Below are 26680 nucleotides of genomic sequence, written 5' to 3'. Positions count from 1 at the left end.
TTAGCAAAAGGCTAATTGTAAGAAGTTAGTTTGGGCCACATATCTCCACTATATGGCATAGATATACTTATTAACCAGCTCCTTGAGTTATTTGCCATCCACAGTGTAAAATGTTTGTATAATGTTTTTAAACTTGGTTGAACTGGTTAAAGTGTGTTAGTTGTTGAGCATGTGTATTTATTAGTACTGTTAAATGCAGGTCCGAGTGATACTTTATAGTATCTGTGAGTCAGTGCATTTCAGATGCAATTATGACAAAAACTTTGTTTGGAAAAATGAATGTAGAGATATGAAATTGACAAGGAGAAGATATGTTTGTTTTAGGTTTGACATTTTAATTTGTATGTGATGGCGAGCTTTGAAAACGTGTCTAGAGAGACAATCGATGTACAATAACATTAAAAACTGGTTAAATGAGAACTGGACAATGTTAAAAGTAAACTGTGAATATGATGTGAATAAAAATACCTGCGGAAGACTCAGACAAAATAAGCCACGTCTCCCTGTGTCATCCTTCTTCTCCTGTTTTTCAGGGTATATATAGCTGTTTATGGGTGCTGCAGCCCACAGTGCTGTTACACAAGTCATTTTTCCTGGGCAAGTCAAGTCAAGTCAAAAGTTATGTCAAGTCAAGTTGAGTCCTTAGTTAAGTCAGGTCCTTAGTCAAGTCCCTTTTCCCCCACCAAAATACTGCAGTCTTCTCTGCAGTCAGATCATTATAAAGAGAAAAGACAAAGTATTAGTACCTTTTTAATAATGGTATGATTGGCCATTTAAGCTTACCTGATCAAAAAGTATGACACTGAATTTAATTTGTATTCAAATTATTGATATTCAGTGAAATAACTGAAAGCAAACAAAAAGAAATAACTTTAAAGCTAAATTCTAACTTCTAATATTCTCTCCCCAGCTTTTTAACAGTGAAATAATGATAGCCAGACTAGGAAAAAAAAAAATATTAAACTCAACTGAAAATAACACAGAAAGTCATCTGAGTCATCTTCTAAAATCATGTCAAGTCTCAAGTTGACTCGAGTCAAAGTCACAATGACTGGAGTACACATCTCTGCCAGAAGCAGTCTCAAGTTTACTCTGAATAATCATCACAATCATTGAACAGTTTTCACTGTTGACTGTTGAAATTGTTCTTGTGAGAGGATTTTGGAAGCTTAAATGCAATTTCCTTCACGTCCGTTCTTTTGGAGTTGTGTCTGAAGCTTCTTGGGGATATCTCAAAAACTGGGCACATAAAAACAAAACTGCATGACCACTTCTTTTGTAATTTGAGTGAACTGACCCTTTAAATGTTCTGAGCTCCATTTCTGGTTCTTTCCATTTCTTTTCTCATCTGTGAGTTCTTCCCCTTCAGGGCAGTGAGCACACTATCAAATTTGACTGGACAGTCCATTAGTTCTGAGCACAGAGGAATAGGATGCTGCTGAGACAGAGATTGTATAGGACTGAATGAGGCTGTGAGGAGCTTTTCGGGCTTTCATGTGTGCGTGTGCATCGGCTGTATATGTGCACACTGAGTGAGCGGTGTGCAATCAACATGGCACTGAAATATCAAAGCAAAATGTGTGGAGAATGTGTGTGTAGTCTCCATATCAAGGCTTGTTTTCCATATCACATAATCAGGGTGTTTCTAGGACACACAAGATTGACTTTAATTGGGTGGGTGTGAACTTCTTGCTGGAGGGGTTTGAAGTGAGAACGAAGGGGCAGAGCAAAACACTTCTAACACAGACTGTTGGGTGGGAGTCAGCAAGGGTGGGCTGCTTCTTACAAGATGACAGCAATTACCACAGTGGATGTCCGGAGAAGTTATAACTTGAGACAGACACTGGAAGTATATACCCATATACTGTATATAATACATACACACTCCTTTCCACCCGACAAGAAACGCACTGGCAAATAATGTTGTCCAGTCATGTGAGACTGCTCTGTGCAGTCATGTCATGTGAAAGTGATAGTCTGACAAACCTAGAAGCTGTAGCTGTATCTGAGACACACAATGTTAGTTAGGCTGTATCCTGAACGATATTGGAGTTTGAAAGTTAAAAACAATCTGACAGCATTGTATATACTATCTTCCTCTTTCTTTTTACATTAAACTTGCAATAGACACGGTTTTTGTTTTGACGCATCAGTATGAAGTAAATGTTGATTCCACAGTGTCATGGCTATAGAGTAATAACACCATCGGCGGTTCCTATTAAGCTCGTTTTGACTATATTATTTTGTCTGCTGTCAGGCACCAAATCTTCAAGGAAAATGAAGGCTGACTGGTGATGCAGTCATGCTGGCTCCCTGGAACCATTTCAATCTGCTTTCATGTCTCAATTAAAGATTAAATGAATGAGTAAACTCATGTGTTCTCCTGTGTTACCCTTAGTCCATACTCTGAAGAAAATGGAAATGACCTGGTTGTCACCAACAATAATACCACTTGGAAATGCTTGGGGAAAGTTGTCTGTATTACTTTAAAGTGGCAATCTCAAAGATTTCAGTAACTGGGGGTAACAGCAAATACGGTTCAATACAATAATAAGATAGAGAATTCTGGGGGCAGCAAAACAAACTACTTTCATTCTAATGAAGAAGTCAGGCTATAAGTGACTGTGATGATTAACCGTGATCAAATGTTATGCTGCACATGGCATGAGTCTCCAAACAGACAGAGAAAGGGGTTGGTTATCTGGCTAAGAAGTTGGAGGTGTGCATCCTGTTGCCTGCAGCTCTTCATCTTACAGCTCACTGTGGCTTCTTGTTCCAATAATTCAAACTAATACGATACTGATAAAAAAAAAAAAAAAACCTGCCAAAAATGACCACTGTATTGTTTTGTAGTGAGGAAATGCAATATGTTTGTTAGTAAGTTGTAACTCGCGGACACACATGTTGCATTTCCTGTGACTATGGTAAAGCCAACTCGTGTTTCACCTTAGCAGAAACTTAATGCGGCATTTTTGTCTGCCTACACTCACAGATTAAGGGGATACTATAAAAAATTACTTCAGCTATAACTCCAATGATAGCTTAGGTCTTTGTCTGGTCTACATCTTAAAATGTTGATCCAGCCATCTATAACCGTAAGGAACACCAATATATGCATTTTTAAGTTAAACCATTTGGCAAACATGTGTGAGGCTGGGTATGGACTGTTTGAACACAGCAGAGATCAAACAGAAGTCCACATTTGGCTTCCACATGTGGTCTTTTTCATGGTATAAAAGCCAAACTGCAAAGTAAAAATCGAAGATACTACTTTTGTGTAGCACATCATTCAGTGTGGCTGAAATGTATGTATGGATCTAATCTACGCCAAAATTATTTCAAGTCAACGACCTAACAGCTGGAGACCAGGCAGAAAAATAAGCACATAAATTCTCAAAAAAATAACAACTGTTTTGCTACTTCCAGCTTTTTCTGCTCTTATTTGTAGAGAAGAACGATTCTGAGACACACACCCAAATAAACAGCTTGTGAAGTTTATAAATTATGTAGTATTAAGTCATTTAGTACTCTGGACATGACTGTGGTGCTTTCTACCCCTTCGAGGTCTGCAGCTCCTGGCCCTGCAGCTCCAGTTCTGGATTGGTGGTTGGCCCCAAGTCATAATAGTGTGTGTGTGCGTGAGAGACAAATACAAATTTATCGTGTTTTTTTGTTGTTGTTGTTTTTTTTAATTGGATGACTGCCTCGTGTATGTGGATGTTTGTGTTTGCCTCAAACTTTGTGAGCTCGGCTAAAAAAAGGTGTTCATGCTGCCAGTCTGCTGTGTGTGGTTGTGTGTGTGTGTGTGTGCTTGATCCTGGGGATTCTGATACACTCCTGACTGAGTTGGTCTGCTGGTTTTGCCCTGAGGCTGCTGCTCTCTGGCAGGTGGAATTTAACACACACACACACACACACACACGCACACACGCACACACACACGCACATGCACACACGCACACACACACACACACACACACACACACACACACACACACAAACACCGTCTGTGTTAACAGCAGAGATAGCTACACGTGTAAATGACTGTCCTCTGCTGTTGTAATGTACATGGCCAGTGTTTACAAGAACACTTCCTGCAGCAGCCAACTTTTTTGTTTACATACTTTGTTGACTGCTATGGATAAGTGAGCATTGTATTAACTGGCTGGCATGCATTTGGATAGCAGATGGGAAAGCTGCACTCTCATAACTCTGGACTGCTCATTTATTTTAACTTAGAAAGATGGACAATGTTACTAATAGCTACTTACCTCCATCAAGGAGGTTATGGTTTCACCTGTGTCCCTTAATTTGTTGGTTTGTCAGCAGGATTACACAACAACTGCTGACTACTGCTACAAACTACAACTAAGCCAATATGGAAATAAAACATTAAAATCTGTTAGATCATGATTTTTATTTGAATCCGCATCAAATCGTACTCCCTTATAGAAACCAGCCACCTTAATACACCTGATTTTTCCAGATTCATGCATTACTCCCAGAGAAATTAACAAAATTGTCCATTACCAAATGTTAATGGGATCTACTCTGGGCTGAGACCTATCCTCCATCCCAGGTTCGTGGAAATCTGTTTAATACTTTTTGTTAAACCTGCTGAAAAATCAACTAACCAACCAACCAACAGACACAGGTGAAAACAAAACCTCCTTGGTGAAGTTTGCAGTGCCTTGCTATTTTATCACTTAACTAGCTTTACTAGAAACATTTTTATTTTGTTTTTAACGGCGTGGTATTGATGAGAATTTGGACTTAGAGATGCAGCAGAAGACACTAAAAACTGGACACTAGAACAGAATGACCCTCGGCAACTGATATGTATCACAGGACCGGTGGCATCCTTATGTGAAGGCAGGAAGAGCATGAGATACAAAAATACAAAATACCTGCTTGTCAAAAGAATTGCTCAAAAGGTGTTGCTAATGCATAGGGACCTTTTACATAAAGTGATATCATTAGTCATAGCTATCATTTTGTTTGTAATATAACTGTAAAAACTTAAATTTACACTCCATTTGAGCTGCAATATTAACCTCCCGTATTCCTCTAAAATGCAAATAAGTTTTGAAGATGTTTGATGGTGGGTCAAATGATCCAGCAAAGGTACTTTTGGTCAACTCTGTCTCTTAAAATTGTGTTTCTACTGATCTGCAACAGCAAATGCAATTTTAAAGATACTTAAAGCCACCTATTTTTATCAAAATAAAATTCTCATTAACACAACTGCAAAAAATTGCAAAAAGTTCATCATGAGTGCACCTTCAATTAGTGTTTTCAACAACTTCTGCTTGAACCAACTAAAGCTTGATTAGTTTGGAAGGTTAAGGGAAAAAAAATCACTGTCCAAAAATGTGTCAGAGAAAAAACACTTGTTGGATTAGGGTTTTTAGGACAGGCTTGTTTGTGTTCACAGAGAGGTAAGCTCTGTCATGGTTATTTCCCCTGCCGCCAAACTACGGGATTGTCCAACATACCTTTTTTCCTTGACAATAGATCAAAGTCCTGTTCAGCAAGGACATTAGAACTTAACAAATGTCCATTGCAGGAGTGTAATTGGATGGTGCTGTGGCTCAATTAATCAAACATGTATTCCATTTAGAGGGAAAGTCTGAGGTTGGTCTCTCCAGTCACTGATACTGACTCACAGGCCCTGGTTCACAGACTCGTTCAGTTTATATCCAAATGACAAAATGATTCACATCTCTGCAAAGATCATTTGACACAGACATTTTAAAAAAATGAAGCAGGTGTGTTTTCACCTGACTGCACAAATGACTACTTACTGTGCAATATTCATTAAGTGTAATGAAAGAAAAACGAAAAGATATTTCGGCTTGATGGAAACATTCATTTTAAACATCTCAACGTCTGATGACTCGTGACCATCTAGTGTTTCTGTAGATGTATGGATGAATAATATGAAACAGATGGTACGGTGTGTGTGTGTGTGTGTGTGTGTGTGCAGCCAAGGGACATTGAATCTCATCTCTAGTGCAAATTACTGCAGCATAAACTTTCTATAGTAGATTTGGTTTTTAATTGTTACTCATTCTGATGGAACATTTACAAAAGAGATCTTGATTATGGACACCGTCATCTGGGGCAGTGTGCCACTCAAGTGTGAGTCAGGCTCCAACTCTATTCAAAATATCCTTTTCCAGGACATTACCAATGACTCAGAGAGTAACATGTTTCTTTTGTGGTCATCTCAATTTAAAAAAGGAGGGGAAGCTTTGAGTTGGACCACTGAGGCGGCCACAGAATTCCTGACACAGGTGTGAGTCACATGTACACACCTCCGATGAATCTAAGCAGTACAATTCTGAAGGCTTCTTACTGCAACTTCCCTATTTTTCTCTTTATTCATCTCTCTCCAAAAGGTCCTCTGTTATCTATTTTTTTCAGCAGAAGTTATAAACGAAAGTCTCTCAGAGTAAATGCAAAAACAACAAGGCTTTACTTTATTCAAGAAGCAAATGTTCAGACCAGAGTCATATTCAAATAATCTATTTAATTTGAGAGCTACTACTGCGTTGGTACAAACTTGTGAAGAACAATGCACAGCTTGAAATAGTTGTATACATGATGATCAAACAAATTTTCTTTGGAAATTATTATTACAAATCTAAATGACTGTTATTTTTGAGGACAACAGTGTTTGATTAAGCATTGAGCTGTAGCAGATTGCTGTATTGTGCACCACTGGCGGGGTCATGTCTACTCTCAGGTTGCATGCACATTCAAACAAAGCGCTTCTCTAAAGGACACTTGATGATCCTACACAAGCTAAAGAGCGCCTGTGAGTATCACTAACAACGGCAGAGTTGTTAGAGCATAAACATGAAGCATGTTGCATCTTTCTTTGCCAAGGTGCTTTCAGATAGTGAACACTTGCTGCTGCAGACGCCACCTGACAATGTCTGTGTTCGGTATTTTGAAGTGACAACAAGGCACAACGCTGCTACTGCCCTGGCTCCCAGATACCTCTGATCGTACCAACCTGTGCACTACACGCAGCTGCTATCCACACAGCTAAATACAGCAGATTGTAGCTTAAAGGAGGGGATATAGTCAGGAGCATAACACAATTAATATAGCAGAGTTTGCTCAGTTGTATTATAAACACTGTTGATTGTGTCAGACCAGATACTCTGACTTTGACGCTGATGTTCCAGAGTTTCTTCACTGATCTGCATCTTCTCTGCCTGTGAGGACATGCATCATTCACGGAACTCAGATACCAGTAAACTATTTTCCTACATTGCCTCCTTCTCTATAGTTTCTGTGGTTGCCATGGTCACACAACGAGCCAAGATGATAAGTTGAACCATCATAAACTGTGAGGACAGCAGGGAAGAGCTGCACGAGCTCATGAGACCAGCAGCTGTCTTGCCTCTCTCCTTGCTTGCCGCTGTGTCAACACTGTGTCTATGCCGGTGAAGGCGGTGGCGGCAACTGCTCCCTGTCTGAAAGCATCTTAAAAGATATAACATCCAGGCCTCAAGCTATGCGCTTATGGCCGAACACACAGGCCAATTAGCCAATTAGCATCCTTTGCAGAACTACTAAGGAGTGACGACCAGTGAGAGAAGCAACTGTTTATTTGAGGACAACAATGGCGGCTTGGTAAGAGGTTAGCATAGCTGCTGCTACAGCATCAGCTATATCAGAACTGGAGAGTATATTTCGTTGAAAGAAGAGCTAAGAACAGCAGTGAAGGACTTTTCTTGATGGAAAAGATGTTTTTGCTCTTCTCTCTCGACTGACTTCTTGAAGGGCTATTTTCACCAACTGGCTCTGCTGTTGGTAACGCTCTCCTACTGTTGATCTGATTGGCTGAAATTAGCCTGTGATAGACGGTGATAGGCAAATGATTCGTCCAATCACATGCCAAGTGTTCTTTAAAGGCCCTGGCCTTTTCCCAACAGTGTCTAGCGGTGCCTTTCCAGATGGTTCTGTTTAAAAAACCATCTGGCATGTGACACAATGACGATAACAAACTCCCATGATCCCGCGCTTCTTCACAACCTCATCAAACTACGTCATTATTTTGATTGAGACCCCTAGTGGCAGAAGTAACATATTGTGCATTTAAGTCTGAAAAAGAGTGATGATATGTTATGTTATTCTTTTTGATGGAAGAGTCCTACACAGACTGCAGGACTATTTGGTCCCAAAATAGATCTCAGGAGTCACAAGATCAAACATTTAAGAAAGAAAATATTAGTATGTGTATCTTGTGGATGTTCACCTCTTAAATCCTCAAAAATCCTCAAAAAAATCTCTCAAGATAACAATCTGGGATAGCCATTTCAGTCTTTGGTTAAAGTGCTCCCCACTCATGTTAACACTAATGCCACAACCTGTAACTTGGGGTCACAAGTACACACTGCATCATTTTACAGCTTCAGAAAAGGAGGATTTAGAGGAGAATTTTAGTATAAATTTGCAGTAGCTCAGGTTGGAGTGCCCAAAAATCCTGGATTCTGTCTGAAATTATCACCACACTGTGTGAAATACAGAGTTAAAACAGAAGCCATGGCAACACCAAAACATACAACAGCTCCACTCTTTAGATGTGACGTAATATAAATGAACCAAACACTCATCACAATGGAGCACAGAGTAGGCACAAAGCAGACAATGGACCAACATAATTACAACAGCACTCATTTTAGATGGCATCCAGTACACAATGGTGAAGCCTACTAGTCCAACAAGAGATCTTCACTTGTACTTATCATCAGCTCTTTTCACCGAGTGTGTGTCAATCAAGAGGAACATAGTTGTGTGCAACGTGACTTCATGGCCATTTGACAGCTGTCATAGTTCTCTTCATCAGTATCATCTCTGACATTTCTTCTTAAAACACATTTTTCAGGAAGGAAATTCATGCTTGATTTTTCTTGATTCATCATTTTATCTCTTTTATTTCACTGTATTTTGGTCTGATTTAAACTGAGCAGACCTTGTGTCTAACTATTTAAACTCTTAATTGGTTGTCCTCAGGCCAAATTTTCACAAGACAGATTTTCATTTGAAGTTCAGTTTAAGCGAAGCTGTGGCACCTGATTAACTGGCCGAACAATAAATGACTCGACTGTTGAATGGACTGTCAGGAATTCTGGTGGGCTGTCTTGCAGTTTGAGCAGCCTTACGCTCTGATTCCCCACATGGCTTCTGTCAAAAGGTGTGTTATTAACTGTGGTGAGCTTGTTTCAATATTATTGGAGTAAGTATCTTACAGTACATATTGTCGCCAACTCTAGTCTCGACAGACACTATGCCATGATCTGAATAAAGATATTTGTGCAAAGCAGAATTGCATAACATAACACCCCCATTTTCTTTTCTTTAACATTTTTGAGGATGTGGATTTCTTGTTTAAATAACGCTTGAGGGCCTGTGTCCACACAGGGTTGTTTTCTGAGAGCCAGCGTCTTTTTTTATTGTTTTCAATGAGGAGCAAGCATTTGCGGCAACTGTTTTTTGTGAGGCCAATCCAAGCGCTTTGAGTTGAAAATCTCTGCTGGTGGAGGTGCTGGTGATGTCACCGTTGCACTTTTTCTTTTTCTTTTTCCTGGCCCAGGCAATAATATTCACCGAATTGTTTCATCATGCACCCACATCCTCTTGCTCTTATGTCCCAAAGTCAAATAAAAAACAAACAGATAATATTACAAACGGGCAGCGTCGATCATAAAACGGCAGTTGTCAGGCTATTTTTGTCCTAGAGACAAGACGCATGTGCAGCGTTTCTGTTCTCGGGGCACAAGCGCTTCTTCCCAGCGCTCCCAAGAGCACCACCAGCACTTTACTGCCTCCAAAAAACCCACAAAGTGGACACTGGATTAGGTCCGCTGTCAGCATAGAGTTGGGACCAGTCGATTGAACTGTATGGGATGAGTGTTGTCTGTTTTAGTCATGCAGAAGGTGAAATAAAATTGTGTTGTGTGTGTTAATGAAATGTACAAGGTTAATGAAATACACTTTGGCCCTGTATCCATAAAGCAACTTTATTCTTCAGCACCAGCATCTCTTTTTAGGTGTTCTCAATGAGGAGAGAGCCTATGAGGCAGTCCTTCAACATGTTTGTGCAGCCACTCTGTCTTGTGACATTATTTTAGCTTTTCAGATGGATGCTGGTGCCATCACTGTTGCTTCTTTTCAGGCAACAAATCTGACGTAAAATGGGGCAGGATGTATTGCCAATCAACCTGGTTACCAAGAAAATGGAGGTGAAGACCCGTAACCCGCAGGACCTGGGAACGCACCTGTGGCTCAGGTGGGTTTGGGTCAGCTTCACCAGAAAATATCACAGGTGTCGGTGGGCAGGTCAATGACTAACAAAGCAGTGTTCAGAGTTGGCCTAAGTTGTTAATAACGTACAGCAAAAAATACAAAAACATAATGTGTGCAATAGTCCACTTTCTTTTCCCTATTTCTGTCACTCTTTCTGTCTCTCAGTCATACACACACACACACACACACACACACACACACACACACACACACACACACACACACACACACACACACAGGCTCACTGTGAGTTTTTTTCTCCTAAGTAAGAGGTATCCATACTTTTATTTACACTGCTGATACCCTTGCCTTTTTTGGAGGAATCACTGTTACCCATCCCCTTTCCTCTCCATGCTGGCCCGAGCGCTGCTGAGCATTTGAGCAACAAGCGCATCCAGTGAGTGCCCCTTCAGTTCTGCTGGCCATGTACTCAGAGCGCGTCAAAACAGGTTAAATCCTGGGACCCTATTTTGTAACAGTTCATGTTACATGTGACGAATGCGTTGTTCATGTTTGAGAGAGGAAAAAAAGGCAGAGTTCATGTTCGAAGTTTAAACTTGTTCAAATGTTCACACCTTTTTTGCTGCTTTATTCAACAATAAATACTAAAGTTTGGAACAATTTGTTTGTTTAAATGTTTCATTTACTTTATTTAGCCTACATCCTCCCTCTTCTGAGAGGAAAAGAGAAAAGAGAGTGCCCTGTTTTGGTCTTCTCTGCTGCCAGGAGCAGAATCTGCATCTTGGACAGCGGCTGCTCTCAGTCTGGTCCTGGTCTCATTTATCAGTCTAGTGCTCATATGGTGCATCATCAACAGATCGGATGGGTGCGGGTAATAAAAAAACATGACCCGCGCATCACATAGACTGAAAATTTATCATAATATACAGACAGTGCATTTATCACCCTATGCGTTGTAAGCTTGTCATTAGCAGTGTAAACGTCCTCCCAATTTAAGAGTTCAAGTTTATGTCTTTTGGCTTTTTAATTTACAGTCTAATATGAAGCACTTTGTAACGTCACTTTTGCAAAGTTCTCTGCCGATTTGTAGGATCATTGTTATCGGTGGTAGTGGTGGTAGAAGTGGTATTCAGATGGGAGGTGGCGTCAGACAGCTACATCTAGCTAAAGCAGCCTCAGCCATGCCTTCACTGACAGCGAATTGACATTATTCGAGGAGGTGGTGGTGACAGTATAAATGTTTCTACTGCAGCACGGGACTGTGCGTGATGCTGAAGAGATGTCAACTGTCTTGCAGTTTGCGTCTCTATGTCCATGTGGATTGTTTTATAGGACAATATAAATCACTGAGGTGTGTGTGCACACTTGACTGTCTGAATAAATATGTGTGAGTGTGTAGTTACTGAGAAGCACTTTTTGTTTCTTATCTGATGTTTTCACATGTTTACTTTGCAGTTCTCTCCTAAGAAACACAGTTTTAAATCCTCACAGTGAAGATATTTTGTTGCATGGGCTACATCAGATTTACAGTTCGGGTTTGGGAAACTGGAAGGTGTCCTTAGACACGTTTAAAAGAAAGTGTGTAAATGCGATTGAGTGCGATGGCTGCATGTCACCCCTGCCAGAGCTGATGCTGCATACAGTATGAGGTGGTGGACAGCCTCAGTGGCAGTGAGCCAGCAGCTCCAGCTACAAAGCAGCTGAAGATGAAAAGGAATGCACAGAATAAATGTAAAGCGCTCGTCCAAATCCTCCCTAATGATTTAGACACGCCACATCCAACTGCTGAAACTGAAAAACCCACACTGGAGCGTTTAGAACAGTCAAAGGTCTTTGATGTACATTTTGCTCCCTGCTTTTGAAAACCAAGATGTGAACATGTATCACTTTGTCTTATGAAGAACATTTATTCAAACGTATCACCAAAAGGGAATCATTTTTCCTCACTTGGGGACTTTCAGCAGCCTTCTAATTTTGCCATGAGGCTGGTACACATGCTTAGTCTTTCTCCACGTTTACAGACTAATCTCTCTTGTCATTCATAACTAGACAGCACACTGCATGGGGTCACTGCTCAAATATAATTCAGATATGTGATGCCCAAACTGAGAGATAAAAACTGCACTCCTTGCATACTGATAACAAATTAACGGTCCCCAAAACCAGTTATCAAGAGAGCCAAGGTAAGTACAGAGCTGAAAACACAACATGCATTGTTTTAAGAATGTGGCCAAACACTGACTGATAGTAGAACAAGGTCAAGATACTGCTACTTTCATCTGGTGAGACTCACGGCTTTCCACAGCTGTTCACAGCAGCAGTTCCACTGAATTAACACCTGCATCTGGTAGAGCTGGGGATTAAAAACCTGTTCTGCATTAGAATCAGTTCCAAAATGTATAAGGGGAAAATATAAACTTTTCAAGAGGGTTCAGAAGTCCCTTACAATAATATAACAGCCACATGCCATTTGTATGTTGAGAGTGTTATGGCTTTTTTTTTCTTAGCTTTTTTATAAAATCCCTTATTGTGTTTCTACACACTGTGTTTCCAGGCTGAGCTGCAGCTGACAGGTGTGCCCTGGCAGTCACATCTACAATGGGTTTGTTCGCTTGACAAAACACCACCAACAAAACTACACGTCATGTGAATCTGTTCAGTCTCATCAAGGACACGCTGTCTGTTTCTGCGGTCATTCACGCTTTCAATGTACATATAGCATGTAAGCATTGTATGAAGACCATGACATCACTGAGTCATTTGTACCATGTTCAAGCCCATAATTAGACTAAAGGTTAGAAATGGGTAGGATTTCCAGATTGGAGCTGACTGAGAACCCGAGAAAACAACATGGTAGCGACTCAATCACAATGTAGCCACACCCTAAAGCATGCCCTGCTCGTCTTTTTTACTCTAAATGGGAGCATCATTTCCAAAATGAACATCATGCTGTATCGATAAGACTTGAAACTATTGACTGGAGCCATAAACTCATTAGGAAGCTGTTTACTGAGGTATTAAATCAAGTGAAAAGTAGGGTCCTTTTCTCATAAGCTTACGCACAAAAGGACTTCTTTTTTTAAACCAGTTGCATAGCCCCCTGCTGGCCATTAGGAAGAATGCAGGCAGGTACTTTCATGTTGGCTACAGTTTTCAGACCTGGAAGCTCAATCCATATTTTTATAAGGTTAATGATTAAGATAAACTCAAAAAAATCTGAACCTATCTTTTAAATAATATGCACTTTTACTGTGTCTATTGGTACAGTTTCCTCACTGATTACATATGTTTCAATGCATTATTATTGTGTTTAAAATATGGCAGCAGGGATGCAAAATTGTGGCAACAAAAAACTGCTGGAAAATTCTACTGACACTTTTTAAGTAGTGAGTTGTATTCAAAAGGCCGAGACTATCAATAATGAATTGGGTAATTCAAAGGCAATTATTGTGAGGAAAGTCAGAATTATACTTTCGATTCCCAGCCGTCACTTCAGATAAACTTTAAAGTTCAGGTAAAAAGAGCTGCGATGCCATTTCACACAGCAAAGACCGTATCTTTAATAAGTGAGGTTACTGTTTGGGCCATTATTTTGAAAAGACAAGATGTCTTCAGGATCTGTCACACTCAGGTCAGAGGATAACAGTGGCTGATCGATGAGGCTTATCCATTGTACTCTGCTTTTACTGCAACCCAGCCAGCTCCTGCGGGGAAACTTTGTGACTGTAATATCAAAAAATTGTGCACATGGCTCAGATGAGCAGGACAAGCTGAGGCATCTCCAACCAAACAAAATCTTTGAAAATGTCTCAGCTCAGAGATGCTTACACAAACAGCCAGGCAAAATCCATCTTTCTGACAGAATCATTTCCAAAGCCCAGAGCCCCAACTGGGTTCCTGGATACACTTCTGAGCTGAGGCCACCTGGGAGTGGGAGTGAGTATGTGTGTGTGTGTGTGTGTGCGCGTGTGTGTGTTAGGGAGAAAGAGAGAATCACATATGAGGACTTCAACACAGAATATGAACTGTGTGTATAGAATATGAGTCTTCTTTACTAGTTTAGCTGTGTGTCCTTTACTGGTTTTGACCAAACTATGTGACTGCATATACGAATGTGTATGTCCATGAGAAAAAGAGACTAGTGTAGACATCTTAAAGTATTCCTCTCATTCCTCCACAAATCCGTCCGAGCCACCAATTCATACAGGCTGCCTCTCAGCACTCTGTACTGTCTGTACTAACGACAATACACTGCGGTACGAGTTCAAATCACAGGATTAGACCCCTGCAGGAAATGGACTGAATGAACTGCACCTTATGGCTACAGTCCAAACAGTAAGAGTGTAGACATGCCACATCTCACTAATATACACTCACACACACACACAATTCCTTGTAATTCTACTCCCACGAGGACTTTCCATTGATTATATTTCTTCTGTTTCTCCTAACCTATCCAAACAAACGTTGTCACATACAGCAATCTTTATTCTGATCTTACAGCTAAACCGAGTTTTCACAGCCTTTTGAATCCTGATATTTACACTGTACTTTTCATTTGTCAGTCTGACTTTGCCTTCTTGTTAACCCTTTTAGCCAGCCTACAGTTAACAGGTTCACAAAAAACAATATTGTCCATGAAATAGGAAATAAGAGATGAGGCAGAGTCCCAAACTTTTACAATGCAAGAGAAGGCAATGGAATAAACTTACAAAAATAAATGAAAAAATGAGTAAGACACAGGATGCGCCATTAAATTAATTCAAAACATACAGATAAGATACCTGTAGCTGCAGCAGGATAGCAAGAAAGGTGCAGTTGCTGCCAGCTAGCTAGCAAAGTTAGCAAAAGTTGTTCACTGGCATTATGCTGACATTATTATTGTGAGTTGGAGGGTTTTATGTTATGTGTTTTCTCACGTGTCAGGCAAGTATCAAAATATTTGTAATGATAACGTGAAGAAATAGAGTTTGGTTTGGACAGGAGCTGGGTTGCAACTAGTTAGGTAGCTAAGACAGCAAGTATTATCCAGCCAGCATAGACAGGCTGTCTTCATGAGCCAAATGCAGCAGGATAAATTCCCCTCTCTAGGAATGCAATGTGAAAGAAGTTCAACCTTTTGGTAAATAAGCTCATTTGCTTTCTTTCAAAACAGTGAGATGAGAAAACTGATAACAATCTAATATCTGTGTGTAAAGTACAGAGCTGGACTCTGGGCATGGTTCACATACTGTAGCTTAGCATAATTAGTAGATTCAGGGGGAACTGCTAGCCTAGCTCTGCTCTTTTTTTTTGTTTTGTTTAAAAGCCTATCATCATGTTGTACGATGTGGATATAACATCACACTGTAACACTGATAGGGATAATGGATTAACTAAGTCTCAGGTCTAAATAACTTGAGTTGAGTGGAGGAGGTGATGAACTTTTTTGTTGATTTTAATGGGTGAACAACAAAGAGTGGAGTTGATAATGCTCTAAAATAGTTGGAAAACAGAACTTTGAATCAATATTGCTCTGATTACAATATTGTTTTTCTCATTATTGCTTGGCTCATTCATTAAAATATTAAAATGTTTTTTTCAGAATGCCTTAATTGCATCTTTTCCTAGTTTGCCTTTTCTCAAAATCCAATAATAAATTGAACTGAATGTATTGTTCAGCCATACTCACAAACCCATCTCTTACTCTACAGACTTTCCTGTCACAGTTCTGTACTCCATGTTATCAGTTGTCATCTACTCTCCCATACACCATATTTATGCATCAACACTTCTTATGAACTCATTTATCAAGTCAAGTTATCATCAACATGCTTTGATATCCTTTTTTCTCCCAAATGTCAACGCCCTGCAGTGACAGAGACAAAAGATTCTCATTTCCTGAGTAACCACAGTGTATTTAATTAAGTTTGGATTGAAATTTGTTGGAAAAGGCCCAACAAGCCATAAGGACTGAAGTCAATTCAGTTAGAATTACAGACAAAATAAATTAGCATTTCAAGCTGGGCTGAAGAAATGAAATGTTATGCATAAAATAAAGCTTGCAGCTAGCTTACCTGTAAATGGGATCCTGCATCACCATCATCTTGCTCTCATCCCACGTCCACTCCTTCTTCTGTGGAAATAACAGCAAAAACAAAACTGTTAGTCAAATTTAAGCCTCTTAATGCATACAGATAAAACCCCTGTATCATAATTAAGAGCTAACTGAATCACATTATGTTTATTTGTGTAGATTTTATTCTTTTAATTTAGAGAGACATTTATTTACATTTTTACCTTTTGTCTGTCCAGGTGACTCAAATGTTCTGTTTAATGTCACAATCAAAATGTCAGCACAGGAGGACACAGAAATGGTTTTTAATTGATTTCCATCTCCACAGACCTTTGTTGACTCAATCATTCAATCACTCATCTCCCTCGTCTGTCATTGGCTCTGACCTACTCAGAGATGTAAATGGATTGCTGACCGTCACACTTGACATTTAAGCTTTCTGGCCAGGGAGCCAAATGAGACAAGAAAACAGGTGGAAGCAGAACATCCTTCTATCGACCAGCGTTTTTGATTCCAGCCGATTAATTTGACTGTGAGCCGACAATGATTGCTTCAATATTTATCCAACCACAGAAGGGGTGTTCATTCAAACTTCCATCACTTCCATCAAATCTACTTTGTCTTAGTTTGTTTTCAGAGAAGAAAAGAAGAGGTTTCCATGGCTTAAAGTTTATTATCCAACCTGAAACTGACCAGTGGAAAGCTGGCCTGGACCCAAAATAATTTATCCATAGACAGTCAGAGCTGATCTTAATAAACCCGAGGATACTAGTAAGGCAAAGTGGGAGGAATCACTTGTTCCTTCACTTTCCTCACAGTAAATTCCCATTTCAGTTCCTTCTTCTAAAGATGTAGAATGTTATGTGTAATTAATATCATATCATCAACTCTTTTTGGTAAGATATATAGGTTACACCTTGTCTTCAACCAACATAAAAAAACAGCTTTAATATCAGACCTAAGAGTAGCACATACCCATATAAGCTACCAGGCAGGTCTGACACAAACACATCAGGTACTGACCCGGGCACCACTTGGCGATGCCTAGGCCTGCTCAGTCGTCTCCTGGATGCGACATCTATTGCATGTCAGTCGGTCCTGGGAGAGGGATTCCTCCTCCATGGCTCTTCCTGAGGTCTGAGGTTTTTACCATCTTTTTTTCCCCATGTTAAAAGGGTTTTTTTCCATCAACATGGCAAGTTTTTCCTCACTCGAATCAAGGGTCTAATGACAGAGGATGTCGTTCACTGTACAGATTGTAAAGCCCATTGAGGCAATGTGATTGTGATTTTGGGCTATATTAATAAAATTAATTTGATTCATTTGATTGAATTTAGAGTAATGGTATTTGCTCATACAAATATTCCACAATATCTCCAAATGATGTTCCATCTACACACGACTGTTCACACACAAAAGAAAATGGATTTGGAGACAGGCACACACACTCACACACTTATATAACAGAGCATTTCTGTAATAAATAGGCTGTTCCTACGAGGACCATTAAGAGAACTCAATTAAGCCTCCTTCTAATGAGACACCAATGTAAATCTGTAACATACATCTGCCTGTGAGAGCAATCAAGGTCAATACATCTCCCTTTGCTCCATACATGCAATGGAGAAACACTACAGAACTACAGTACTACACATTTGCAATTATTGCTGGATTTAATTATCTGTTTAGCTGCACACACACAGAACATAGTAATAGCAGTCTTTCATGACTGTTTGGTGAAGTCAAACTTTTCAGCAGATACCATTCTACAAACATTTTTAACAGAAATCGTTGGCTATCTTTCAGCCAGGGCAGCTGCTTTGTACAGGGAGAGGGATTACTGTCTGTATCTCAACTCCAGAAGTCCATTTTTTTAAACAAGATTAATTTGACTTAACGGTACAAAAGTGAGCTGAAGAAATCCACCAGTTGTCAACAGCCATTCAGATTTTGAAGCAACCTTGTCTCCCTATCAACATCAGACTGGTGAAAAAAGATCAATAAGAGTCTGGTGTTGTGCGTGTCATCTGTCTGAATAGACCAGCAGTTCAAACACAAGATGATGGCTGACAGTTACTACTGTTACATCAAATATTAAATATATTTTATAGGACTGTGTCCAGCAGAGCAGCCTTGAACCTTGACGAACATTGAACGGTTCTGTCTGGATAAATGAATTGAGAAGAAAAACTGAAAGAGAATGGACGGCACTACTGAATTAACTTCCCTTTGTTCCCATCCACTGGTTTTCCACCTGTCAGACTCTCTGTGATTCTCGGCGGGTGAAGTCAACTCCAGTCTGTCTCTGTGGATTACAGCTGTCAGCCTCACCACACCTGGAAACACAGAATCACTTGTCTCCTGTCTCAGCACTCCGCGACTTTACTTTTCTTAAGTTTATTCTTTTCTATTCTTCTTCTGGTCTTTTTCACTTTCCATCCCTTCTCTTTGCTTTCTTATAACTCTTCTACATCTTCCCCCATACATTGGATTGCTCTTTGTCTCCATTCTCACCTCTGTCTGCCATTTAATTAAGACAGAGATCGATCACCACCTCCTGCCACATATAGGATATAGGAAATGGATGTGGACTGGTTCTTTAAAGCAAATGATCCAAAATCTAGTCTTTGTTTAGGACCAAAAAGCCCAATCACATATTTTATTCTTATATGCAAACGCATTTAGTATAATATACTAAAGCATCACTGAAGCACCATATTTCTTTTTTATGCCCACGCAAAAAACAGTAATTGTACAAGACAAGTTGCAAGGCTGTCATCATTATGCATATTTTTTAAAACATTCTCATCTATTGATAGAAGCTTCAATTAAGAAGAGAACAGACAGCCAGTATAATAGCTTCAGCACACAGCAGAAACTGAAAGCCCACTCACTAATTCGTCTGCTGCTGCTGTGTGTGTGCTTCTTGACATCATTTCAGATCTGTGGGCAGCTGATGAGCCCACAGATGGGACCAGACCAAACAAAGTAGAAACCATACACTGTTCACAAGACATCAGCGCCTTCATCTCTCGCAATTAGAGATATAATTAGAAATATATCATCAAAAAAAAAACAAAAAAAAACCTAAATCAACTTTTTTGATAATGAATCAATCTTTAAAATAAGTTTTCATACAAAAAGGCACAACATGCTGTGTTAAGCCTCAGATATATGGAAATTATCGGCTTTTCTCTGTATTATTTTATATCAAACATAATATCATTGGGTTTTGGACTAACAAATCAAGAGATTTAAAGTCATGACCTTGGACTTAAGGAAACTGGGATGATGATTATTTCCAGCTTTCTGACATTTTATATAACAAATTATTAATTAATGAATGTAGAAAAGAATCAGCAGATAAATGAATAATGAAAATTGTTAGTTGCAGCCCTACTTGTTACGACAAGATACTTTCATGTTAGATTTTATTTTTAGGTAGAAAAAGAGCCAATCAAAGCCTAGTTAAAGGACATGTTAGCCTATATTAAAACTAGTACTTAGTACAAAAATATTCAGACTGGTCATCTTCTTGTTAGCTATAGAATCAAAATCCCCTGCTATTGATTTGAAATGACACTGAAGTAAATGTACCCAAGAGGAAGAGCCCTAGAAATAGAGTTCAATTAAAAAAGGCCACTCACTTTTTTCTTTTTCCTCAAGTTGACTTTCACGCCGTCCACAGACACCACGATGTTGACTTTTTTCTTCTTGATGTTTTTCACCTTGAACTCATACTGCAGAGAGAAGATAGACAGACATGTATTAATATTTGGTGGGACTAAGGTAGACAGTGACACTCATATAGCCTCTCAAATATTTGAAGCTGGATCAGTGTGAGTCATGTCTGCAGGAAACACTGTAGAAGACAGTATCAGAATAGGATGAAATGAAATGTTAATTTACACAATATCTTGCGGTTTTAAACACCGTTATAAAGGGGCCATCGGGTAAAACAGAGAATTTGAAATCAATCTTAACTTTTAGTTGAAGCCATGCTGTTCTCCAAGTGAAAAGGAATTTTTACACATAAAGAACCAAGAAACGTTTTCTTTCTGTTCCCATCAGTGTGAGCTTTGACTGAAATAGAGACTTATTGTAGCCTGAGATTGAAAACATGACACCATGAATGAATGACCTTCAAGATCACCAATGGATACGAATGAAAGTATTTGAAAAAATCCTCCTCCACATTTCACTTCCATGCATCTTGGCATCCCTGTAGTCACTTGCCTTAGGTATGAAACCTTACTGATACCCATACAATGAAAGACATTTTTTCTATAAAATGTGTTTTTCCCTTTGATAAAACAGAAAAAACGTCTTACACGCATCTCAATTTAATATTATCTACAAACAACCAAAATAAAATACTGTATTTTGTGTACTATATACAGCAGAGTACAGAGTAAACAGAGTAAAGAGTACTGAAGAGATAATGGTGGAGGATATGTTGTCAAAGCAAAAAGTAAAAGCACCTATTTGGCAATATTTCAGATTTAAACACAATTCTAATAGGGAACCTGGTAATGTTAATGAAGGAAAAGGAGTTGGTTACATCACTCAGAAGTTGGAGATGTGACATATTTCAAACTGATCCGCTGTCAACAAATGCCGAAAATGACTTGTTTTGCTCTGAAGACGCATTTTTGATGAATGATTGCAGTAAGTGCTAAACACTGAACACATTGCATTTCCTGTGACTAGCCTACTTCATAATAAAACAATGTCAGTTTGTGTCATGTTTCATGCTAAATGTTTCAAATGTGAAGCTTCAGAAGAAGGAAATGTGCAGTAAATGAATACAGCTCTAGAGATAGTGAGTGTATATATTCTTGTGAAAAGCACGGTGCTGTCACAAGTTTATTAGCTTGTGGAAACATTTTGTGACTGTGGCAACCCTATCTAACAGTTTTCAACAGTCTGTGCTACAACACAGTTTAGTAAGTATTCACAAAGTCCTGGGGTTCAATATCCAAAAGTACTGTGGAGGGATCATTTAAAGTTAGATTGAAAAACTGAAGGACCATAAAATGTATTTGAATAAATGCTTCCACCAAGCTTCCCTTTGGCCAACAGTAGAGACACCGTTACTGGAGCACTCAGGTGTGACTGCAGGTTGAGTCCAACATGTTAATTATACAAAGAAACAGTAAAACTGAAATTCTGACTTTCACAATTTCTCACTTTAGAGTCACAACAATAAGAGAGCAGGTATTCACAGTAATGTTTCATACTAATGATGAACAGAATTGTCACAGAAAACAACCTTGTTGAACAAACATAGAAGAGTCTGCAGACCTCTGTCACAGTGCATTTACACACCATTGATCAAACTGAGACAACTTCCATCATCTCTCTGCCTCTAATGGAGCTGTGAGCTGTGTCGAACAACAGCACTGCAGCATGCGACCACCGTCAATACAGTCTGGAATCACACTGTTTGCATATCAAACAGGAAGCAGGTATAAAAAGTGGATCAAGAGGCTTTTGTTTTATTGAAGGAATCCTGCTTTCATTTTCAAGTGCAAGGACGTATGCAAATACACGGCCAGCCAGGTGATCGCCTTACCCCCACTCCCACAATCTTCTGCATGCTGTCGGTATTCTGAATTAGTGGGATGTAATTGAGTCGTATAGAACCACCTGTCACGGCAGCCTGGAGAGACATTAGCTCTAAATACAGTCTGTGTGTCTATTTCTGTCTATCCGCCATGAGTTGGCTAGTTGCTGCATCTTGCTGGGTGATACATTGAAAGTGGACGCTCATTAATGCTGCACTTACAAGCAATTTTGTGCAGGAAAGCAACTGTTTAATGCGTTATGAGCCAGAGATGCCGCAAGATTCACCCTGTTTGTTCAAATTAAATTCAAGTCCCAGGCAATGATGCTCGTGGGAAATCTGCTCAGTGCAAGGAAGTGGGAAATCGAATCTGAAGACAGCTAGAAAACGGCTACAGCAGTGAGACAGGACTCCGTCTAAACAAGCTGACAAGTCGACTTACTTCACCACCTCCAGCAAACACTGAAAAAGCAACATTTAGTCGAAGATGCCACCACAGGTTTTCTGTCCAATGAAGTTCTTGAAGCTTTCAAAAGTGACCTTGGGCTTTCACTCTGAGCTGCCAAAATCCCAAGTTTCTGGCAGCACCGGTTGCACAAAATCTGCAATGTCATGCCATAGACTGCTGCTATAAGGAAAGTGTCTGTTTGGTGTTTCTCACTTGCTGTGTTTGCATTTAGTCACCTCTAAATCAAATCTAGATATAGATGCTTTTTGTGAACTTTATCAGTCATGTTTTCCCAAGTGCTTGCAGGCACTTTGTGTCAATCAATCTGTCAATATTCCTGCAATTGTAGCTGTCAGTCACCCTCTGTCAGTAGACTGTCCTTAGTCTGTTCTCTGTAGTGTCAATCAGGACTTTTGAAATTGCTGTTGATTATTTTTCTGTCTATAATTTAATCAAGTGGTCGTTTAAGCTCTAGATATAAAACACACTATAGTGAAAAAAAAGTCAATCAAACTAATCAAGTTCACTGATATCAGAACCTGAAGTCACATTTTTAAAGAAAATGTTAAATGGAGGCAGACACTGTGCCTAAATATGTGCTTACATTTAAAACTATCGAGATCTCGAGTTATTATCTCGAAATAACAACTGCCGTTTTCCCGAGATAACAAGATCATTTTCTCGAGATCTCCAGATAACGAAACTTTGTTTTCCCGAGATAACAATATAATTAATTCTAGATCTTGAGAAAACAAAACGATAGTGTAGTATATTAAATCATTGCAGGAAACATCATTCAGTGTAGCAAAGTCAGAGGAGCAGGAGCATATCGATCACCGTGTCATATCTTTTCAATCAAGGCCTGACACAGGCTGAAATAGCATTATGCCTTGCTACTACAGATAATATACACATTAGTGTGCATAATCTAAAAAGAGGTTAGCAAGGCTTCAGCTATATCGGCGGCACAATCTAAGTGAGCCTGATGTCGTCGTTAACTACATAGCTGACCAGCTACGAGGTCCCAGGCGTCTCCATAATCTCAGGCCTATCATATCACAGTCATTATCTCGAGATCTCGAATTAATTATATCGTTATCTCGGGAAAACGGCAGTTGTTATTTCGAGATAATAACTCGAGATCTCGAGAAAACAAATGAAATTAACTTGTTATCACGGGAAAACAGAGGAAATAAAATGTATGAATGCATGGCCCTTTAGGGCTTCCGTAGTATTTACAAAATCTACAGTAATTCAGATTTTCAGCATTCCACATCCACCATCCACATCATTTGTTGTGCTCTGACTCAAATCAGACCGCAGAGTAAAATACAAACTACAGCATTTGAAATGCGTCTGCCTGCATGTTGACAGGGTGACTGTATGTGAATGAATAGTCACAGTATAATAGTGGATGACAGAACACAGAACTCAAGACCTCTTCAGCAACACACTGTGAAAAATCAAGTCGAGGAGATTTAACAAAGTTGGACAGGAACTCAATCAGCTCCTCAACCCTCAGTTACAAAGCATGCTGACTGCAACACAGCTGTCCTGGCTGTCAGTGTGTTTGTTTGTGACTCATGAACAAAAAGTGTGATATTTGACAAAGGTCCTCGAGGGATCCAATATTTCCCATGTCCCAGCAGTTCCCAGGCTTTCAAGTGTTGAAACTATGATTTTATTAAACGATTAGTTGATCAGCAGGAAAAAAAATTCTCAAAAACTTCACAAAACAAACTGATGGAAGCAAAGAAGGAGGACAGAAACGGAGGGCAGCGTGAGGCAGCTTGATTCCTGTCTGTTGGCTGCTCCAATGCTCTGATGACCGCCAGTGAAGTCAGCTAAACCACGTTTGAACAAGACGGTGGTACAACCACCTCTACTGCCAACCAATGTGATCAACTCTTTGGCTGACAGAGCTGTCAGCAGCCTGGCAGGAGAGACGCTCTGGTTGAGCTGGGATTTTATAACTGAACTATCTGCAGGAAGCACACTTTCACTGTCTTTGATTGTGTGGAAATTAGGGTTGTTTAGATATCTATACCAGTGTCGGAATGCCTTAGATACTGCCTAAAATGATGGAATTGGTACCGGCAGGGAGTGCTGCACAAAAAGTGACATATTATAGTTTTCTGTGATATATATCGCAATATGAAATAATACAGGAATTTTCTCCAGATAACTTCAATAGCTCTATTTGGAAAAAAATAATCATTCCACAATGATGGAGGTGATTTTCTAGGGCAGTGCATTTTATCAAACAACCAAAGCAGGACCCTTAAGAAACCCTTGAATCAGACTAAATTATGTAATCTTTGACAGACATCTGAGAACTGTGTTTTGCTTCTGTATCAAGTAGCAGAAAAGTTGTAGCAGGTAGGTTTGAGTTCATTCGGATTACTTGATATTTTTTCTTGTCCTGCGATCTAACTAAAGCACATCTGCACACAGCGACCTTGAAAACTATATATTGTGTAGACCTATCTGTGAGTCTATGCACTGATACGATACCACATTATCTTTCATTTGATACAAGAACCTGCTACTTCCCAACAGCGTCCCAAACATCTGTACCCAACTTTAAGTTTTTACTGCACAAGTGACATTTTTCTACAATCGGCAATCAAGTTGCATAATATCAAGCACATCACTAACATAACACCCATACAATCATAATAAAATTATTTTAAAATGCACTGGTATTAAATCAGTAATCGGTCTTCAGGCAAGTTCAGGCAAAAAATCTTCTTCCCTCTGAGGCACAGAGAAACCTTTTGGCCAATAAAGGCCTTTAAAAACATTAAGGCACGGTACAAGGTTTTGAACAAACTGAGACTGTAGAATCAAGGTTCCTGCATTGAACACAAGTCAAAGGAAAAACGCAGGTTTCAAAACATTTTTAAGGAACCTTTAGAGATGCTTTATGAGGTGTACTGAATAAGTGTGTTGGAATTCACTGCTTTTCTTCATTTATCATTGTAAATAAAGAAGCTTTGGGTTCATATCAACACCAGACCTCTTTTATTTGATGCATTGAACAAGATTGGTGGTGAGTCAGCAGCCTGGAAGCTGGCTAATTCAGTGTATGTTTGAAGAAAATCCACACAGGAACCAGCAAATGTTAATAATTTTTGCCTGAAAAGTGACTAAAACAACAGTTGACAGTTTAAATTTTCTTTCAATCAACTAATCAACTAATCTTTGCTGAAAAAAGACAGCAGACTCATGAACTCAAGATCTCAGAATACATTTTTCACACGTTATACAGAGAGCTGAAGTACATCGACCATTATTCTCAAGTCTCAAAGTGCATTTATGTTTATGTGTCGAGTTTTATGGCTGGTTTTACGGTGTACTGTAATTTGCTGTAATGTTGACTGTGCTGCACATGCAAGATTTAAACGTTGGTGAGCCTGATGGATTGCATGATTGACCTCCACGGAGATGATTACAGCGGCAACTGAACAGATTTCATGCGGGGTTTGACTGGCTAAGTGTATACAGCATAATATGACAGAAAGCACTTAACTCTAATAAGCCTGTCTATTCCGGTCTGATACGGCCCCATCATTGAATCCAAATCATCCACCACACAGCTCACACTGCATTCAGCATCCATTTCAGCAGCGATATGATTTATAATACCACTGCTGCATCTATCTGTACAATATAAGAATATGGATGCATGTAATTAAAACACCTGTACCACAGAAACTGCTGCACTCGAGGAATCACACAGGCATTCATTTTACACGACCTGCAATTTATTCAGTCAGACTTTTCCCCAAATGCAGCACCTCTACACCAGATGAGGTGGTGAGGGTGTTTTAATGAGAGCTGATAATCAGCTTACAGCACAGTTCAGGTCATTTAGATAATCCCTAATGTCTCTGCTAGACAGGTCTTATGAATCTACACCTAAAATGCTATTAAATTTGGCATTTCAACTGCAGCCTCGACAATGTTTGACACAAGAGGAAGAGCTGTAAAAAAAAAAAAAAAAAAAGTGGAGATTTTGATTCACATGTCTGATTATTTTGCAATATACCAGGTAAACTTAAAATACTGATATATTAATTAATAACAATTGTAATGATTTGCAGATAATTATGATTGCAGTAAACCACACAAATGACAAATGACGTCCCAAGTAAAACTAGTCTCCTTTATTCCTGCATGTGGCTCCTCTGCCTGACACTAAACAGGATTTGCTTACGTGCAGCAGTTTGGAGATGGGCCACTTCGGTATGCCGAGCAGTGACAGGATATTAGCGTACATGTAAACAAACTAAAATGAAATGAATACCCAAGTCCAAACATAGAC

The 26680-nt window shown here is 39.4% G+C and overlaps 1 protein-coding gene across 3 annotated transcripts in view; it reads right to left on the bottom strand.

Moving 5' to 3' along the window:
* Positions 1 to 26680, bottom strand: part of nos1apa (nitric oxide synthase 1 (neuronal) adaptor protein a) — a 209744-nt gene that overhangs the window by 115588 nt on the left and 67476 nt on the right. For all 3 annotated transcript variants that reach the window (XM_073476516.1, XM_073476517.1, XM_073476518.1), the window contains exons 3-4: positions 19987 to 20079; positions 16341 to 16399 (exon numbers count right to left, since the gene is read on the bottom strand). In XM_073476516.1, the coding sequence (XP_073332617.1) occupies positions 16341 to 16399; positions 19987 to 20079 (152 nt within the window). The remainder of the gene's footprint in view (positions 1 to 16340; positions 16400 to 19986; positions 20080 to 26680) is intronic.

Source organism: Pagrus major, chromosome 11, assembly GCF_040436345.1.
Source record: "Pagrus major chromosome 11, Pma_NU_1.0".
Classification (NCBI taxonomy): domain Eukaryota; kingdom Metazoa; phylum Chordata; class Actinopteri; order Spariformes; family Sparidae; genus Pagrus; species Pagrus major.
Note: the sequence above shows the minus strand (reverse complement) of the source record. Positions and strands in the feature narration are given on the sequence as shown.